General features: G+C 39.6%; 1 gene segment (V, D, J or C); it reads left to right on the forward strand.

Moving 5' to 3' along the window:
* Window positions 1–9,239: 9,239 nt before the first annotated feature.
* Window positions 9,240–11,517, forward strand: LOC112234234. The segment is given in 2 exon segments: window positions 9,240–9,309; window positions 10,928–11,517. Coding segments are annotated over 2 exon segments (333 nt in total).
* Window positions 11,518–14,015: the final 2,498 nt, after the last annotated feature.

The raw sequence follows: 14,015 nt of genomic DNA on the forward strand, positions 1-14,015 counted from the left end.
TGAATCTGATCAAGAAGAGACCTCTTCAAACAAGGCTGTTCACAGAGCTTTGCAAGGAGATGAGAGCAGACCATGAGCACCTGCTCTTTCATTGTGTCCAAGGGGAGGGTACTGGAGAGGCTGTGGGACCTGAGAGAGGCGGTTCTGGCCTATCAAGAGAAAGAGGACAGCGACCTTGCAGACCTCTTCCGTGACAAACTGTGGTTGGCTATGCTGGCTTACCTGGTTGACATTTTCAGATGGCTCAATAAGTTAAACTCAAGCCTCCAGGGCAAGGAATCAACCATTTTGGAGCCTGAAGATGGCATCAGAGGATTCACTGCACCCCTGGGATTGTGGCAGTCACAGCTGAAGGCTGGAGCATATGGCATGTTCCCTGTTCTGTCAGCTCACATGCAGCAGATAGATTCCCCCCTATGTGAAGCTGTGAAGAAGGACATGGCTGAGCACATGGCCAGCCTGCAGCAGAAATTTGACCCGTACTTTTCTAACCCACAGAGATCTCAAACTTCAATGGGTGAGGTATCCCTTTTTCAAGCAGTGTCCTCACCAGACCTAGGACTAAGTCTGCCAGAGATGGAGGCCTTAGTGACACTACAAGCAAGCAATAGCAGCAAGATGCTTTTTGATGCAAACACACTCACACAGTCCTGGGTTGCTCATCTACAGCAGGAAGCGGTCTCCTGCCTGTCTGAGAAAGCAGTAGATGTTCTGGTCCAGTTTGGCACCACATACCTATGCGAGTCAGGGTTCTCAACTCTGGCATACTTAAAAAACAAGTACAGAAACAGACTCAATGCTGAACATGACCTCAGGGTTGCACTGTCAAACTGAGCCCAGAATAGGCCTGCTTGTTAAACTTCAACCAGCCACACCTCTCATTAGGAGTATGTTTGTGTGCTGGTCTACATCTGTGTGAAGTGATCAATCAGTTTATTCCAGTTAAGAATATAAATTATTTATTGTATTTTAACAGCAACAGTTACAACCTAGACAGCTATGTAAGAGTGCTATTAATGGGGAAAAATAAACATGAAAAGATATTGGTATTGGTATTTGATAATTTTTTTTGTTTTCTATATTGCATTTGTTTTAGGCAAAAGGGAAATGAAATGTACTGATATTTACGTATAGCATGTTTTCATAAGCTTGGGTCCCAGGAAAACACAGAATTTCTCATTTGAGTCCCAGGCAGATAAGTTGAAGAACCCCTGGAATAGGGGATTCTCTCAACCACATGTGAATGCTTCCGTGGAGCTGAAAAGTGTAGCCACGCAGCATATGTTGGCGGTTCACAATATCGGCCATACGGATGTGGAATGAGAGTGGAGGAAGCCAGTTATGCCCAACCAGGTGCTTTCAGTGGAGGACCTGTACCCGGCTGAAGACCTGTACCCGGCTGAAGACCTCTGTCCTAAGAGCCCACAGAGGAGGATCTTCAGTGGCTAGGGAACCATCTCCAGGACAGGTTCAGTGGAATGGCATGTCTCCTTGAACCTGTCCCAGAACAACCACTACCCTCCCTGTCATCCTTGTCTGTACTAGACGTTGTTAAACTCGTGTCACCAGGAATTTTCAATCCCAATGATAATCAATAGCTTTTACCAATCCCAGAGGTTAGTAAGACCATGGGTTTAATAATAATTAGTCAAAGACTCATCTTATGCAAAAGGCTAGTACAGTTTATTCAGAGAACGTTCTAAAGTCAAGAATACAAAAACATAAATTTTATAGCTGCGCACATATTTCCACACAAACAGTAGGTGAGATTTATCCTTCTCCACAGTTCTCACCACTTGTATCACTACCCAGCCAACAGTTCCATTCCCCCGAGATTAGGGAGACCTTGAGAAGTACTCCCTGTCCTCTCCCAAATCTTTGAGGCCTAGCCAGGTCAGCTCCGAAGCTACACCTTGCTCAGACAGTCTGTGTTTTTCCTCTATACAGACACATTGTCTAACCTAATTCTGACTAAAACTACACACATCCTCAGATTTAAATTTGTATGATTCTAATCAATTTCATACAATAAGGTTTCAGAGTGGAATTATTTCATCATTATCTTTCAACATTTAAATTATTTTATCAACTCGATATCAATATCTTGGACTCTCAACAATGTGATGATCACACCTTAAGCTCCATAAAAAAAAACGTTATCCACATATATTACAAGTATCAGAGAATCAAGATTGTCATAGAGAGAACTATCTCTGACCTCCTGGGGACAAGCTAAACATCTGGTGACAGTGCTGCTCTATTCTGGAACAAGCAGAACCACCCAGCCCTGTCTATGTAAATCTCAGTTTCACTCCCACAGCTACCAGTCTAGCAGTTGAACAGTTTCACTCCCACAGCTACCAGTCCAGCAGTTGAACTGTTACTGTTACACTGCCTGAAATACCCTGGACTGGGCCAGATGTGAGTGGACTGGTTTGAATCTTTATCGTGGATTCAGTGAGGAAGACATAACAGATATGCCATCATGCAAAAAATGACAGATAAAATTGTTATTATACTTTATGTAGATACTGTCTATATCTCCTCCCACCAGTAGTGTACATGTCTGAGTTCTGCATCATGTCTCATTCACAGATCTAACAGTCACTAACCTGCTCATTAAAAATAGTGTATATTCAGTTAGACGGTCACATCAATATTTGGTTGTGAGGTGCATATGGGAACTTAAGAAAATTAAGAAACGGTTATTTAATATCACCCTTTTTGTACTTCTTATGGACTGTAATTGTGGAGTTATGACTGGTATTGTTTTTAAATCTTCCAAAAATGTTAATATGAACTTCCAGGTCATAACAAATATAACCAGTCACAACCACAGAGATCCCACTAAATTCCTATTATATTAAATAGTTATAATATGACATTCTATGATCACAACCATGATGATGAATGTCATGATCTAACCATATTGTCACATGGCACAATTTACTTCATCTAGTGACCATTGTTCCATGTCACTGTCTCTTCCCCCTCAGCACCTGCAGTAGGTCCCAGCTGTATCAGTACAGTCACTGTACAGTCTGACAGAGGTTTTAGTACGACTCTGTATATCTGTGAACACATCTTTACTATTGATGTAGTGGTAACTAATGACAGTAGTAATCTCCTGCATCTACAGCCTGGACTTCACTGATGGTCAGAGTGAAGTCACTCCCAGATCCACTGCCACTGAATCTAGATGGAGTCCCAGACTGACGTTGATTTGAAGAGTGCATCAGGAGTTTAGGAGCTCTTCTAGGTTTCTGGTGGTACCAGGCCATACAGGTATAATCCCCAGCAGAAACATCTGCTATATTTGAACTGGTTTCACAGTTTATAATGTTGGATTCGACATTTTGAACATAGAGATATTAAAGACATGATAGATCAAGCAAAGAGTAAAAGGGACTGGGTTTTATGTCAGAAGTTAAGGGTTCTCTGTAGAAAGCCAGAAGGCTTTGGAATGTGTTTGATGGACTAGAGGAGAGCAACGTGTTGATACAGTGGAGACAGATGGACATCTGTGGATTAGGTGAAGAAGGGGTTGAGGTGAGGACAGATTCCCTTAAGGGAGTACTAAGGGTTCGGTATATTGTTACTCTTTCTGTCAAACCATAGGAAGTAAGGATTGGAGAGGAGTGTCTTAAGGGGATATATATATCTGGATGGGAGGAATTTTGGGTTGTCTGAATTACACCTGTACAGAACCTTTTGGAAGAATTAAACTTGGTTAAAGCTTCTCTAGTGTCCGTGTGTTATTTACTCTGAAAAATAGGAACCTAACAATAATAACAGGCTGTCCTGGGAGAACAACTTTCACTGCAGGAGTCTGAGTCACAGTGACCTGTCCTCTGGATTCTGAAATGGACATTTAAATACATTTTTATTGAACTGTGTTGATTTGTCTACATTTTCATGAATCTCAGTCTGAGGCAGAGGCAATTTAGATGTAATATTTCAATAAGAAATACAATTTGAAGATCATGATATTCAATAGTCTTACCCTGAATTAAGAACATAAATATCAACAAGAAGCTCATGATCAAAGTCAAAGTGGAAGTTCTGTTGTCATGAAGGACAGCTCTCTGTCTTGAAGTGTTAACTCACCAGGCTATAAACACTCCCAGAGCACTGAAGCGTGTGCTGCCGATGCAAAGTGTTCCATGTAAATAGTCTTCCTGGTAAGGATGATACTAATTATACAGATTGTGTTATGATATTTGCAATACCTAATAACGTAAATGTATAATGATCTGCGTTCTTCAATGGATTTACTCATAACCCAGGTCTATCAGTCCCTATTATATTATACTGGTACTTCAGAACTATCAGTACATAACGTATTATACTAGGACTTCAGTACTATCACTCCCTATTGTATTATACTAGTACTTCAGTACTATCACTCCCTATTGTATTATACTAGTACTTCAGTACTATCACTCTCTATTGTATTATACTAGTACTTGGGTACTATTTTATTATTCTAGTGCTTCAGTACCTATTGTATTATACTTGCACTTCAGCACTATCAGGGTGGTACTGAGAGTGCACTGTGTGTGAAGGTGCTCACTCTTGTGTGAAGGAGGTTTTTGTACGGCGACTTCACCACAATGAATCACTGTGGTACACTTTTGGAAGCGGCACAATACTGGTCCTGAACATTAAGTCCATTTTTGTGTTTCTCCCATAAAACTAAATGTAATCATGCTAATGAACAATGTTAAGAGATGTTATCATCTTCTCCAGAGGAAAGACTTCTAGGCTATATATTTTTAGAGATTTCTGTGGACAGATTGGATGATTTTTAGAGGGCAGAGTCACCGAAGTGAGAATTATTACTTGGTAATAAAACCACAAGTATTCTAACGTGCGATTTGATTTAAAAAGGGCACATTTTGATATACAGTATTGCATGTCAGCTCAATGTTCTGTCAAGATGTAGCAACTACTATTTCTATAATATAAGCAACACTTTGTATAGTATTCATAGTAGATGTTAACACTGACATGGTTTCAGGGGGAATAGTTTTGAATAGTATTTTGAGGTCATTTGGGGCATGTATCTCAGATTTGACATTTATTGATATTTCATGTCTCATTTAAAATTGTGAATATTAAATGATACTGTATCCAGACAATATTAAAGTGATTTTTAGTCTAGGACTAGGCTTCATCTGTATCCAGACAATATTACAGTGATTTTTAGTCTAGGACTAGGCTTCATCTGTATCCAGGAAACCCCCTCCCTGGTGTTCAGTTGCTCTTGGTGTGCTAAACTGTAGAGCATTTATCTGATGGATTGTTTATCTAAAAATCCATCCAGAGTTATTTTGCCATTATCTTCATAGATTCAGTGTTTCAGTGTTGTCAGTTGTTCTCTGTACTGTAGCTAGTTGTTCATCCTGTGTGTATTGTTGCTCTGAAATGGTTTTGTAAACTGATAACAGTTTCTCCTCTGATAATGTTATAGAGTAGTAGTAACTGACCCTCTCCTCTCCTAATGCTAGAGTAGTAGTAGTAACCGACCCTCTCCTAATGTTATAGAGTAGTAGTGGTAGCTGACCCTCTCCTCTCCTAATGTTATAGAGTAGTAGTAGTAACCGACCCTCTCCTAATGTTATAGAGTAGTAGTGGTAGCTGACCCTCTCCTCTTTTCCAGCTGTTCCCTCTGTCAGGCCCAAAGTGTCTCTGCTCCCCCCGTCCTCTGAGCAGCTCTCCGGGGGCTCGGCCACACTGGCCTGCCTGCTGAGTGACTACTCCCCCCAGGGGGCGATGGTGAGCTGGGAGGTAGACGGGGCAGAGGTGAAGGAGGGGGTCCTGACCACCACAGAAGAAGAGACGGGTGGCCGCTACAGTTGCAGCAGCACCCTGACCCTGAGCAAGGCACGCTGGGAAGAGGGAGAGGTCTACTCCTGCAGGGTCACCCACGACGACACCAGTGACTCGGCCGCCTTCCGGAAAAGTCACTGTAGTGTCTAGAAGCCATTGTAGGGGGCTAGAGATTCCCCACATGGTGCAAGTGAAGGAAACATTTGTGTTTTAGAGCTGAATGTTCCAGTATAATAGTATAATAGTGAATAATATCAGTAGTGCAGTGTGCTAAACTATTTTGAGATTTAGTTGTACATGTCGTCTTGCCTTCAAGTTCAAATAAAGCTTGTTTTTATTAAAAAATAACCGCAAGCGTTTATTTAATCATGATTCCAATGATCTCTATCTCATGAATAGGCAGCACATTTCATACTCATTTCTACAACTGAATGATCCAGTTATACTGTAGCATCAATACCAGTGAGGATAATGATTAGGGATATTTGATAATAAACCTCTAAGATCTGCTCTCAGAACTCTCACTTCTAAATAGTTACTTTTCATAGCATATGTATATTTGCAATGTTTATTAAATGAGATGTTTTAGCAGTGGTTTTCAACAATATGTATTCTACACTTCATTATATTTCCCCTGGTCTTCTCTACCTCCAACACTCTGGGGACAGGGTGAACATCTCGTGACAGTGTTGCTCTATTCTGGGACAAGCAGAACCACCCAGCCCTGTCTATGTCAATCTCATTTTCACTTCCACGTTTACCACACAAGCAGTTGAACAGTTTCACTGACTGAAATAGCCTGGACTGGGCCAGATTTGAGAGATTGGCTGGTTTTCATAACCTCTATGGTGGATGCAGGAAGTGAAACATAACATATATGCCATAATGTAGTTAATGACAGATAAAATGAGTATTATACTTTATGTAGATAGTGTGTGTAGTGTAGATATTGCAGATCGTGTAGTGTACATGTGTGTCATGGTTCAGTCCAGCATCAGGTCTCAATCACAGGTCTAGCAGTCAGTAACCTACTCAGGACAAAAAGTTCATACTTTGCTGTAGATGAATACTTCCATTTACATCCAACATTTGATATGGGAACTTGTTCTGGGGGGCTGAAGTGGTTATAACTTTGAATTCATGTTGAGGTCATAACACCTTTGGTTTGGCTTCACATGTGGACTGGTAATGGCTCACATTTGACCGATGTACCTACATTGACCAGCAGACAAATGACAACTATCGTCTACACATGACTGTATCTTGTTGACTGTACCTAAGGCCTGTACAGAGCTGGGGGGAAAAGTGTTCCAGTTCTCTGGCTCTTTCACTTGGAAGGAGCTTCAAAGGACATGAAATGCAGGAGCTTGTCTCTTTGACTGACTACTGTAGCTAGGGTAGACTAGACTGACTACTGTAGCTAGGAGAGACTGTAGACTGATTACTGTAGCTAGGGTAGACTGCAGACTGACTACTGTAGCTAGGATAGACTGTATACTGACTACTGTAGCTAGGGTAGACTGTAGACTGACTACTGTAGCTAGGGTAGACTGTAGACTGACTACTGTAGCTAGGGTAGACTGTAGACTGACTACTGTAGCTAGGGTAGACTGTAGACTGACTACTGTAGCTAGGATAGACTGTAGACTGACTACTGTAGCTAGGATAGACTGTAGACTGACTACTGTAGCTAGGGTAGACTGTAGACTGACTACTGTAGCTAGGGTAGACTGTAGACTGACTACTGTAGCTAGGGTAGACTGTAGACTGACTACTGTAGCTCGGGTTGACTGTAGACTGACTACTGTAGCTAGGGTAGACTGTAGACTGACTACTGTAGCTAGGATAGACTGTAGACTGACTACTGTAGCTAGGATAGACTGTAGACTGACTACTGTAGCTAGGGTAAAAACTATGGTGGACAATGAAGTGTGGGGCTGTCAATGTTTTAACCCCTAAATGCACCACATCTTCCCAAATAATTATTGCCTTCTCAATGTGTACATTTATGGTTTTAATCTGTAGTACTTTGTGTTTTATGTTGTAATTATGTGTTAACTTTGTGTGCTGCTATTTTGACCAGGTCTCTCGTAAAATAGATGTTTAATCTCAGAGACTAACCTGAATAAAGGTAAAATTAAATAAAACATGGGTTTCAAAACATCTAACTTTTATAAGTGGACTTTCAGGTCATGACAAACATAACTATTCACAACCTTGATAACGATGATGATGGGGAACATGTGATCTGAATGACGCTTTGTAAACATATTGAAAGTTGACCTCCTCTACTGACCATTGTTCCATGTCACTGTCTCTTCCCCCTCAGCACCTGCAGTAGGTCCCATCTGCATCAGTAGAGTCACTGTGCAGTCTGACTGAGGGAGGTTTTAGTATGACTCTGTATCACTGTGTGAACACATCACCACTGTGGTAACTCTGACAGTAGTAATCTTCTGCATCTTCAGCCTGGACTCCACTGATGGTCAGAGTGAAGTCACTCCCAGATCCACTGCCACTGAATCTAGATGGAGTCCCAGTGAACTTGTTGTTAATGTAATAAATAAGGAGTTTAGGAGCTTCTCCAGGTCTCTGTAGGTACCAGGCTAGGTAATTACCATATATACCACTGCTGAGTTTACAGCCAATGTTGACCATCTCTCCAGTGTGAACAGCTTTCACTGCAGGTGTCTGAGTCAGAGTGTATTGTCCTCTGGATTCTGAATATTGAATAGTGAGAGAAACAAACAAAACACATTTTAATATCTGAAATTATGCAATTAATAGATTATTCTGAGATAATCATGCATTACTTACACATTATTGTTACTTAGATATTCATAATTCTTATACCTTGTATATAGAAGACAAATATCCAGATAAAGATGGGGATAAAAGTCATGGTTGTTGTGGGTTCTGTTGTCATGAAGGACAGCTCTCAGTCATGAAGTGTTAAACTCACAGGGATATAAATGCTCCTAGAGCAGCAGGGAGATGCATTATGCAAATTATGTTTCAATTCTATTTCAGTTTCCAAGTCGGCTCCCATCAGAATATATTTTGTCCTGCATGAGCTTTCCTTTATAACAACTAGGTGGTGCTAATATTTTTCATATTTCACGCATGTGTGAATTAATATCCCTACTCCCCTGAGACAGCCTCAGAGAGGGGGGTCACGGCCAGGATCTGCCATCATCAACTGCGATCCTGGAGCAATTAGGGTTAAGTGCCTTGCTAAAGAAAACATCAACAGGTGTTTCACCGTGTCGGCCTGGGGATTTGAACTAGCAACCTTTCATTTACTGGCCCAACACTCTAACCACTAGCTACATGCCACCCCTTCAATAACATCAAACAGCAACTGTTTACTCAGATCACGAATGTATGGTACCTTTTATGTCACACCATCTTCATATTGTTATTCTGATGATGATCAGATATAATGAACTGTCTGTTCACTCATGCTCGGTCTCTCATGTAAGTTCCTCTAATCAGTTAGTGAACACTTCTCTAAACTAAAGCTGCTAGGATTCCTCTGGTAGTGTTGTCTGTCCTCTGTGACTTTACCTCCACTGTTAAATGTGAGATCAACATGTTTAATAAAGGAATATACAACATGGATCACTATCACTACTGCTGCTGCTGTTGTCTTTCATATGGACAATATGGAGGAATACTAGCAACACTGATCTAATGCTGGACTGTACCTACAGACTAGGAGAACCTGATACACAGAGGAAGGAAAAATGACTCATATCTGGATTTAAGATACAATTCATATTTATATTATCTAGAAACAGCTAATATGAAGTGTTTGTTCTACCTGGAAGATGTTAAAGTGTATCTGTGTTGATTATGATTCTGTATAAGTGATCTTCACTGTAACAGCTGCAGCATCACAACACAGAGAGGTTTTTGTACCAGCAGTAATAGTGATTGTATCACTGTGGTGGACTTTTGGTAGCGGCACCAGACTTGATGTTGGAAGTAAGTAAACACCAAATTAACTGTTTTATTCACCTTTTGATGTCTTGTTTAAATTTCACTATACATTTAGCCTCGATACTGAGGAATTTTTAAATAAAAAATAAAACACTTTTTACATGATTTTGGGAATTAAATACACAACGCCGACACAAATTATGGCCATTTAGAATATTAATATTTTAATAAGTATGTTATTACATCTAATCAAATATGACCTGCCCTTCAACAATGAGAGTGAATGATCTACATTTTATATTAGGTGTATGAAAAAAGCATACTGCACCTTGTAGGAAATGTACAGTAAACAGCACGTTTTGCAAAAACTTTGGGAAAACTAAACAGAACACACTTTATTTCAAATGAACAAGATAAAATAATCTTTGGCAAGTATTCATAACATAGCATAGTTATTATTGAACCACAGTCTGAAGAAATTCAGCTTCATCAATGGTCAGGAGGTTTTTGTACCAGCAGTAATAGGGATTGTATCACTGTGGTACACTTTTGGTAGCGGAACCAGACTTGATGTTGGAAGTAAGTAACAAGCTCTCTTGATATTTCTTTCTGATTACATTTTATTGAATTATAATGATGAATTGTAAGTTTATTTATGTCTGGTTTGTATGATTGCGGACTCTAACGTAAATCTGGAAAATAACTATTTAATAGTATTGTATATAATATTCATCATTGTTGCATTGTGTTCCTGCTAGACTTCACAGTTAGTGTGAAGACAAAGGGTCTCAGTTATGGTTGCAACTGACTTCATAATCCAACATGGATGATATGTGATGAAAAAACTATGAATATGACTAGGCTATTCTGATCAGATCCAATACTAAACAATATCTGTAGAACATGTATTACTGACACCGTTTGACTAGTAACTATAGTTATTTAACCACTTTATACTTGTTCAGTTCATAAATCTGCTTTGTATAATTACTTTAGTGTTTTCTCTGCAGCTTTTAAACTATCTAACTGTTACATTCGTATTTAGAGGGCATTTCCAATTCACTTTATTTGGATGTGTACTTTATTGAAGATAATCTTTAAGTGTTGCTGTACTTGATGTAGTTACTTAGTTGATGTGTTCTGTTTGTTCCAGGTAACAGTGCCCCCACCCTCACCGTCCTGCCCCCCTCTAGTGAGGAGCTGTCCAGTACAACAACAGCCACACTGACATGTCTGGCCAACAAGGGCTTCCCCTCAGACTGGACCATGAGCTGGAAAGTAGATGGGACCAACAAGAACCAGGAGACCAGTCCCGGGGTCCTGGAGAAGGATGGTCTGTACAGCTGGAGCAGCACCCTGACTCTCACTGGCCAGGAGTGGACCAAGGCAGGAGAGGTGACCTGTGAAGCCCAGCAGAAATCCCAGACTCCAGTCACCAAGACCCTGAGGAAGGCTGACTGTTCTGGATAGGACCCCTCAGTCACACACCCCTGTGGAGAGAGGTTGCTGGTTCCTCTGCTTTGACTGTGTTTTGAGATCAGATGTTTTCTGTCTTGTTGATCACTGACATGTTGACTAACAGAGGGCTTTGCTTGAGTTCGCGTGTCAAACCTCTCTGTAGACGGAGGTTGTATCAGTGTGAGATGTGATGTGTTCTGTTTTATTACTATTAGATACTGTAGGAATGTTTGCTTTGATGCTTTAATGAATAGATGAAAATAAAGATTTCCCTTTGGACAAATATTTATATTTTCACTTTCAATAATTAGACTTTGGTCTTAAATATTGTTGAATGGTGTAGACATATATTCTTAAAGCCTGATTCATAGTTTCTTTTAAAACTATCAGACCTAAATGTCATTGCTTAGTTATTTATGTTCTCACTTGAAACCACATTGTCATCAACCAGTAGTTCATATTAACACAAGATACTACAATGTTAACAGATTAACAGGAGAGGTCTAGATACTACAATGTTAACAGATTAACAGGAGAGGTCTAGATACTACAATGTTAACAGATTAACAGGAGAGGTCTAGATACTACAATGTTAACAGATTAACAGGAGAGGTCTAGATACTACAATGTTATCAGATTAACAGGAGAGGTCTAGATACTACAATGTTAACAGATTAACAGGAGAGGTCTAGATACTACAATGTTAACAGATTAACAGGGGAGATTAACAGGAGAGGTCTAGATACTACAATGTTAACAGATTAACAGGAGACTAGATACTACAATGTTAACAGATTAACAGGAGAGGTCTAGATACTACAATGTTAACAGATTAACAGGAGAGTCTAGATACTACAATGTTAACTACAATGTTAACAGATTAACAATGTTAACAGATTAACAGGAGAGGTCTAGATACTACAATGTTAACAGATTAACAGGAGAGGTCTAGATACTACAATGTTAACAGAGTTAACAGGAGATAGTTACTACAATGTTAACAGATTAACAGGAGAGGTCTAGATACTACAATGTTAACAGATTAACAGGAGAGGTCTAGATACTACAATGTTAACAGATTAACAGGAATGTTAACAGATTAACAGGAGAGGTCTAGATACTACAATGTTAACAGATTAACAGGAGAGGTCTAGATACTACAATGTTAACAGATTAACAGGAGAGGTCTAGATACTACAATGTTAACAGATTAACAGGAGAGGTCTAGATACTACAATGTTAACAGATTAACAGGAGAGGTCTAAGGTCTAGATACTACAATGTTAACAGATTAACAGGAGAGGTCTAGATACTACAATGTTAACAGATTAACAGGAGAGGTCTAGATACTACAATGTTAACAGATTAACAGGAGAGGTCTAGATACTACAATGTTAACAGATTAACAGGAGAGGTCTAGAGACTACAATGTTAACAGATTAACAGGAGAGGTCTAGATACTACAATGTTAACAGATTAACAGGAGAGGTCTAGAGACTACAATGTTAACAGATTAACAGGAGAGGTCTAGATACTACAATGTTAACAGATTAACAGGAGAGGTCTAGAGGTCTAGATACTACAATGTTAACAGATTAACAGGAGAGGTCTAGATACTACAATGTTAACAGATTACCAGGAGAGGTCTAGAGACTACAATGTTAACAGATTAACAGGAGAGGTCTAGATACTACAATGTTAACAGATTAACAGGAGAGGTCTAGATACTACAATGTTAACAGATTAACAGGAGAGGTCTAGATACTACAATGCTAACAGATTAACAGGAGAGGACAAGCTACATGGGGCGGCAGGTAGCGTAGTGGTTAGAGCATTGGACTTGTAACAGATTGAATCCCCAAGCTGATAAAATAAAAATCAACTGTTCATACGCCATCATTGAAAATAAGAATTTGTTTGTAACTGACTTGCCTAGTTAAATAACAGTAAAATAATAATAGTACTACAATGTTAACAGGAGACGTCTTGACACATGCAGTAGATGGTATTCATTTTTCTTGGACAGTTGTTTAACGTCTTGATTTATAGACTCATAAAGAGAGTAAACTAATGTTATTGAACATTTGATCAATATCTTGGACTCTCACCAATGTGCTCAAACCTACATTAAACTACATTTATTTGACATGATCCTCATAATATAGCCAGTATCACTGCTTCACGATAGTCATAGAGTCTTCTCTTCCTCCAACCCTCTGGGAACAGAGTGAACATCTGGTGACAGTGCTGCTCTATTCTGGGACAAGCAGAACCACCCAGCCCTGTCTATGTAAATCTCAGTTTCACTCCCACAGCTACCAGTCTAGAAGTTGAACAGTTTCACTGCCTGAAATAACCTGGACTGGGACAGATATGAGGGAGTGACTGGTCCTAACCTCTTTGGTGGATTCAGGGCAGTTACAAAAACAGATATTCCATCATATAATTAATGACAGATAAAATATATATTATTCAAACATGTTTCATATTTGAGCCCATCATCGTGTCTCATTCACAGATGTTACAGTCAGTAACCTGCTTATCAAGAAAGTTCATATAATGCTAGATGATCACATTCATATCTGGTTGTGAGGTACACATGGGGATTTGATTTAGGGGGCTGATGCTGGTGTAAATTCACCATTATTTATTTTTTACATCTGGAGATCTGACTCTGCATATGAACAGATAGTGTGTGTTTTAAAACTTCATTTGAGTGAACTTTTCAACCATGACAATAATTTTTCACAAGCGTGAGGATGATGATGATGGGGAACATGTGA

This window comes from Oncorhynchus tshawytscha, linkage group LG17 (assembly GCF_018296145.1).
Source record: "Oncorhynchus tshawytscha isolate Ot180627B linkage group LG17, Otsh_v2.0, whole genome shotgun sequence".
Lineage (NCBI taxonomy): Eukaryota > Metazoa > Chordata > Actinopteri > Salmoniformes > Salmonidae > Oncorhynchus > Oncorhynchus tshawytscha.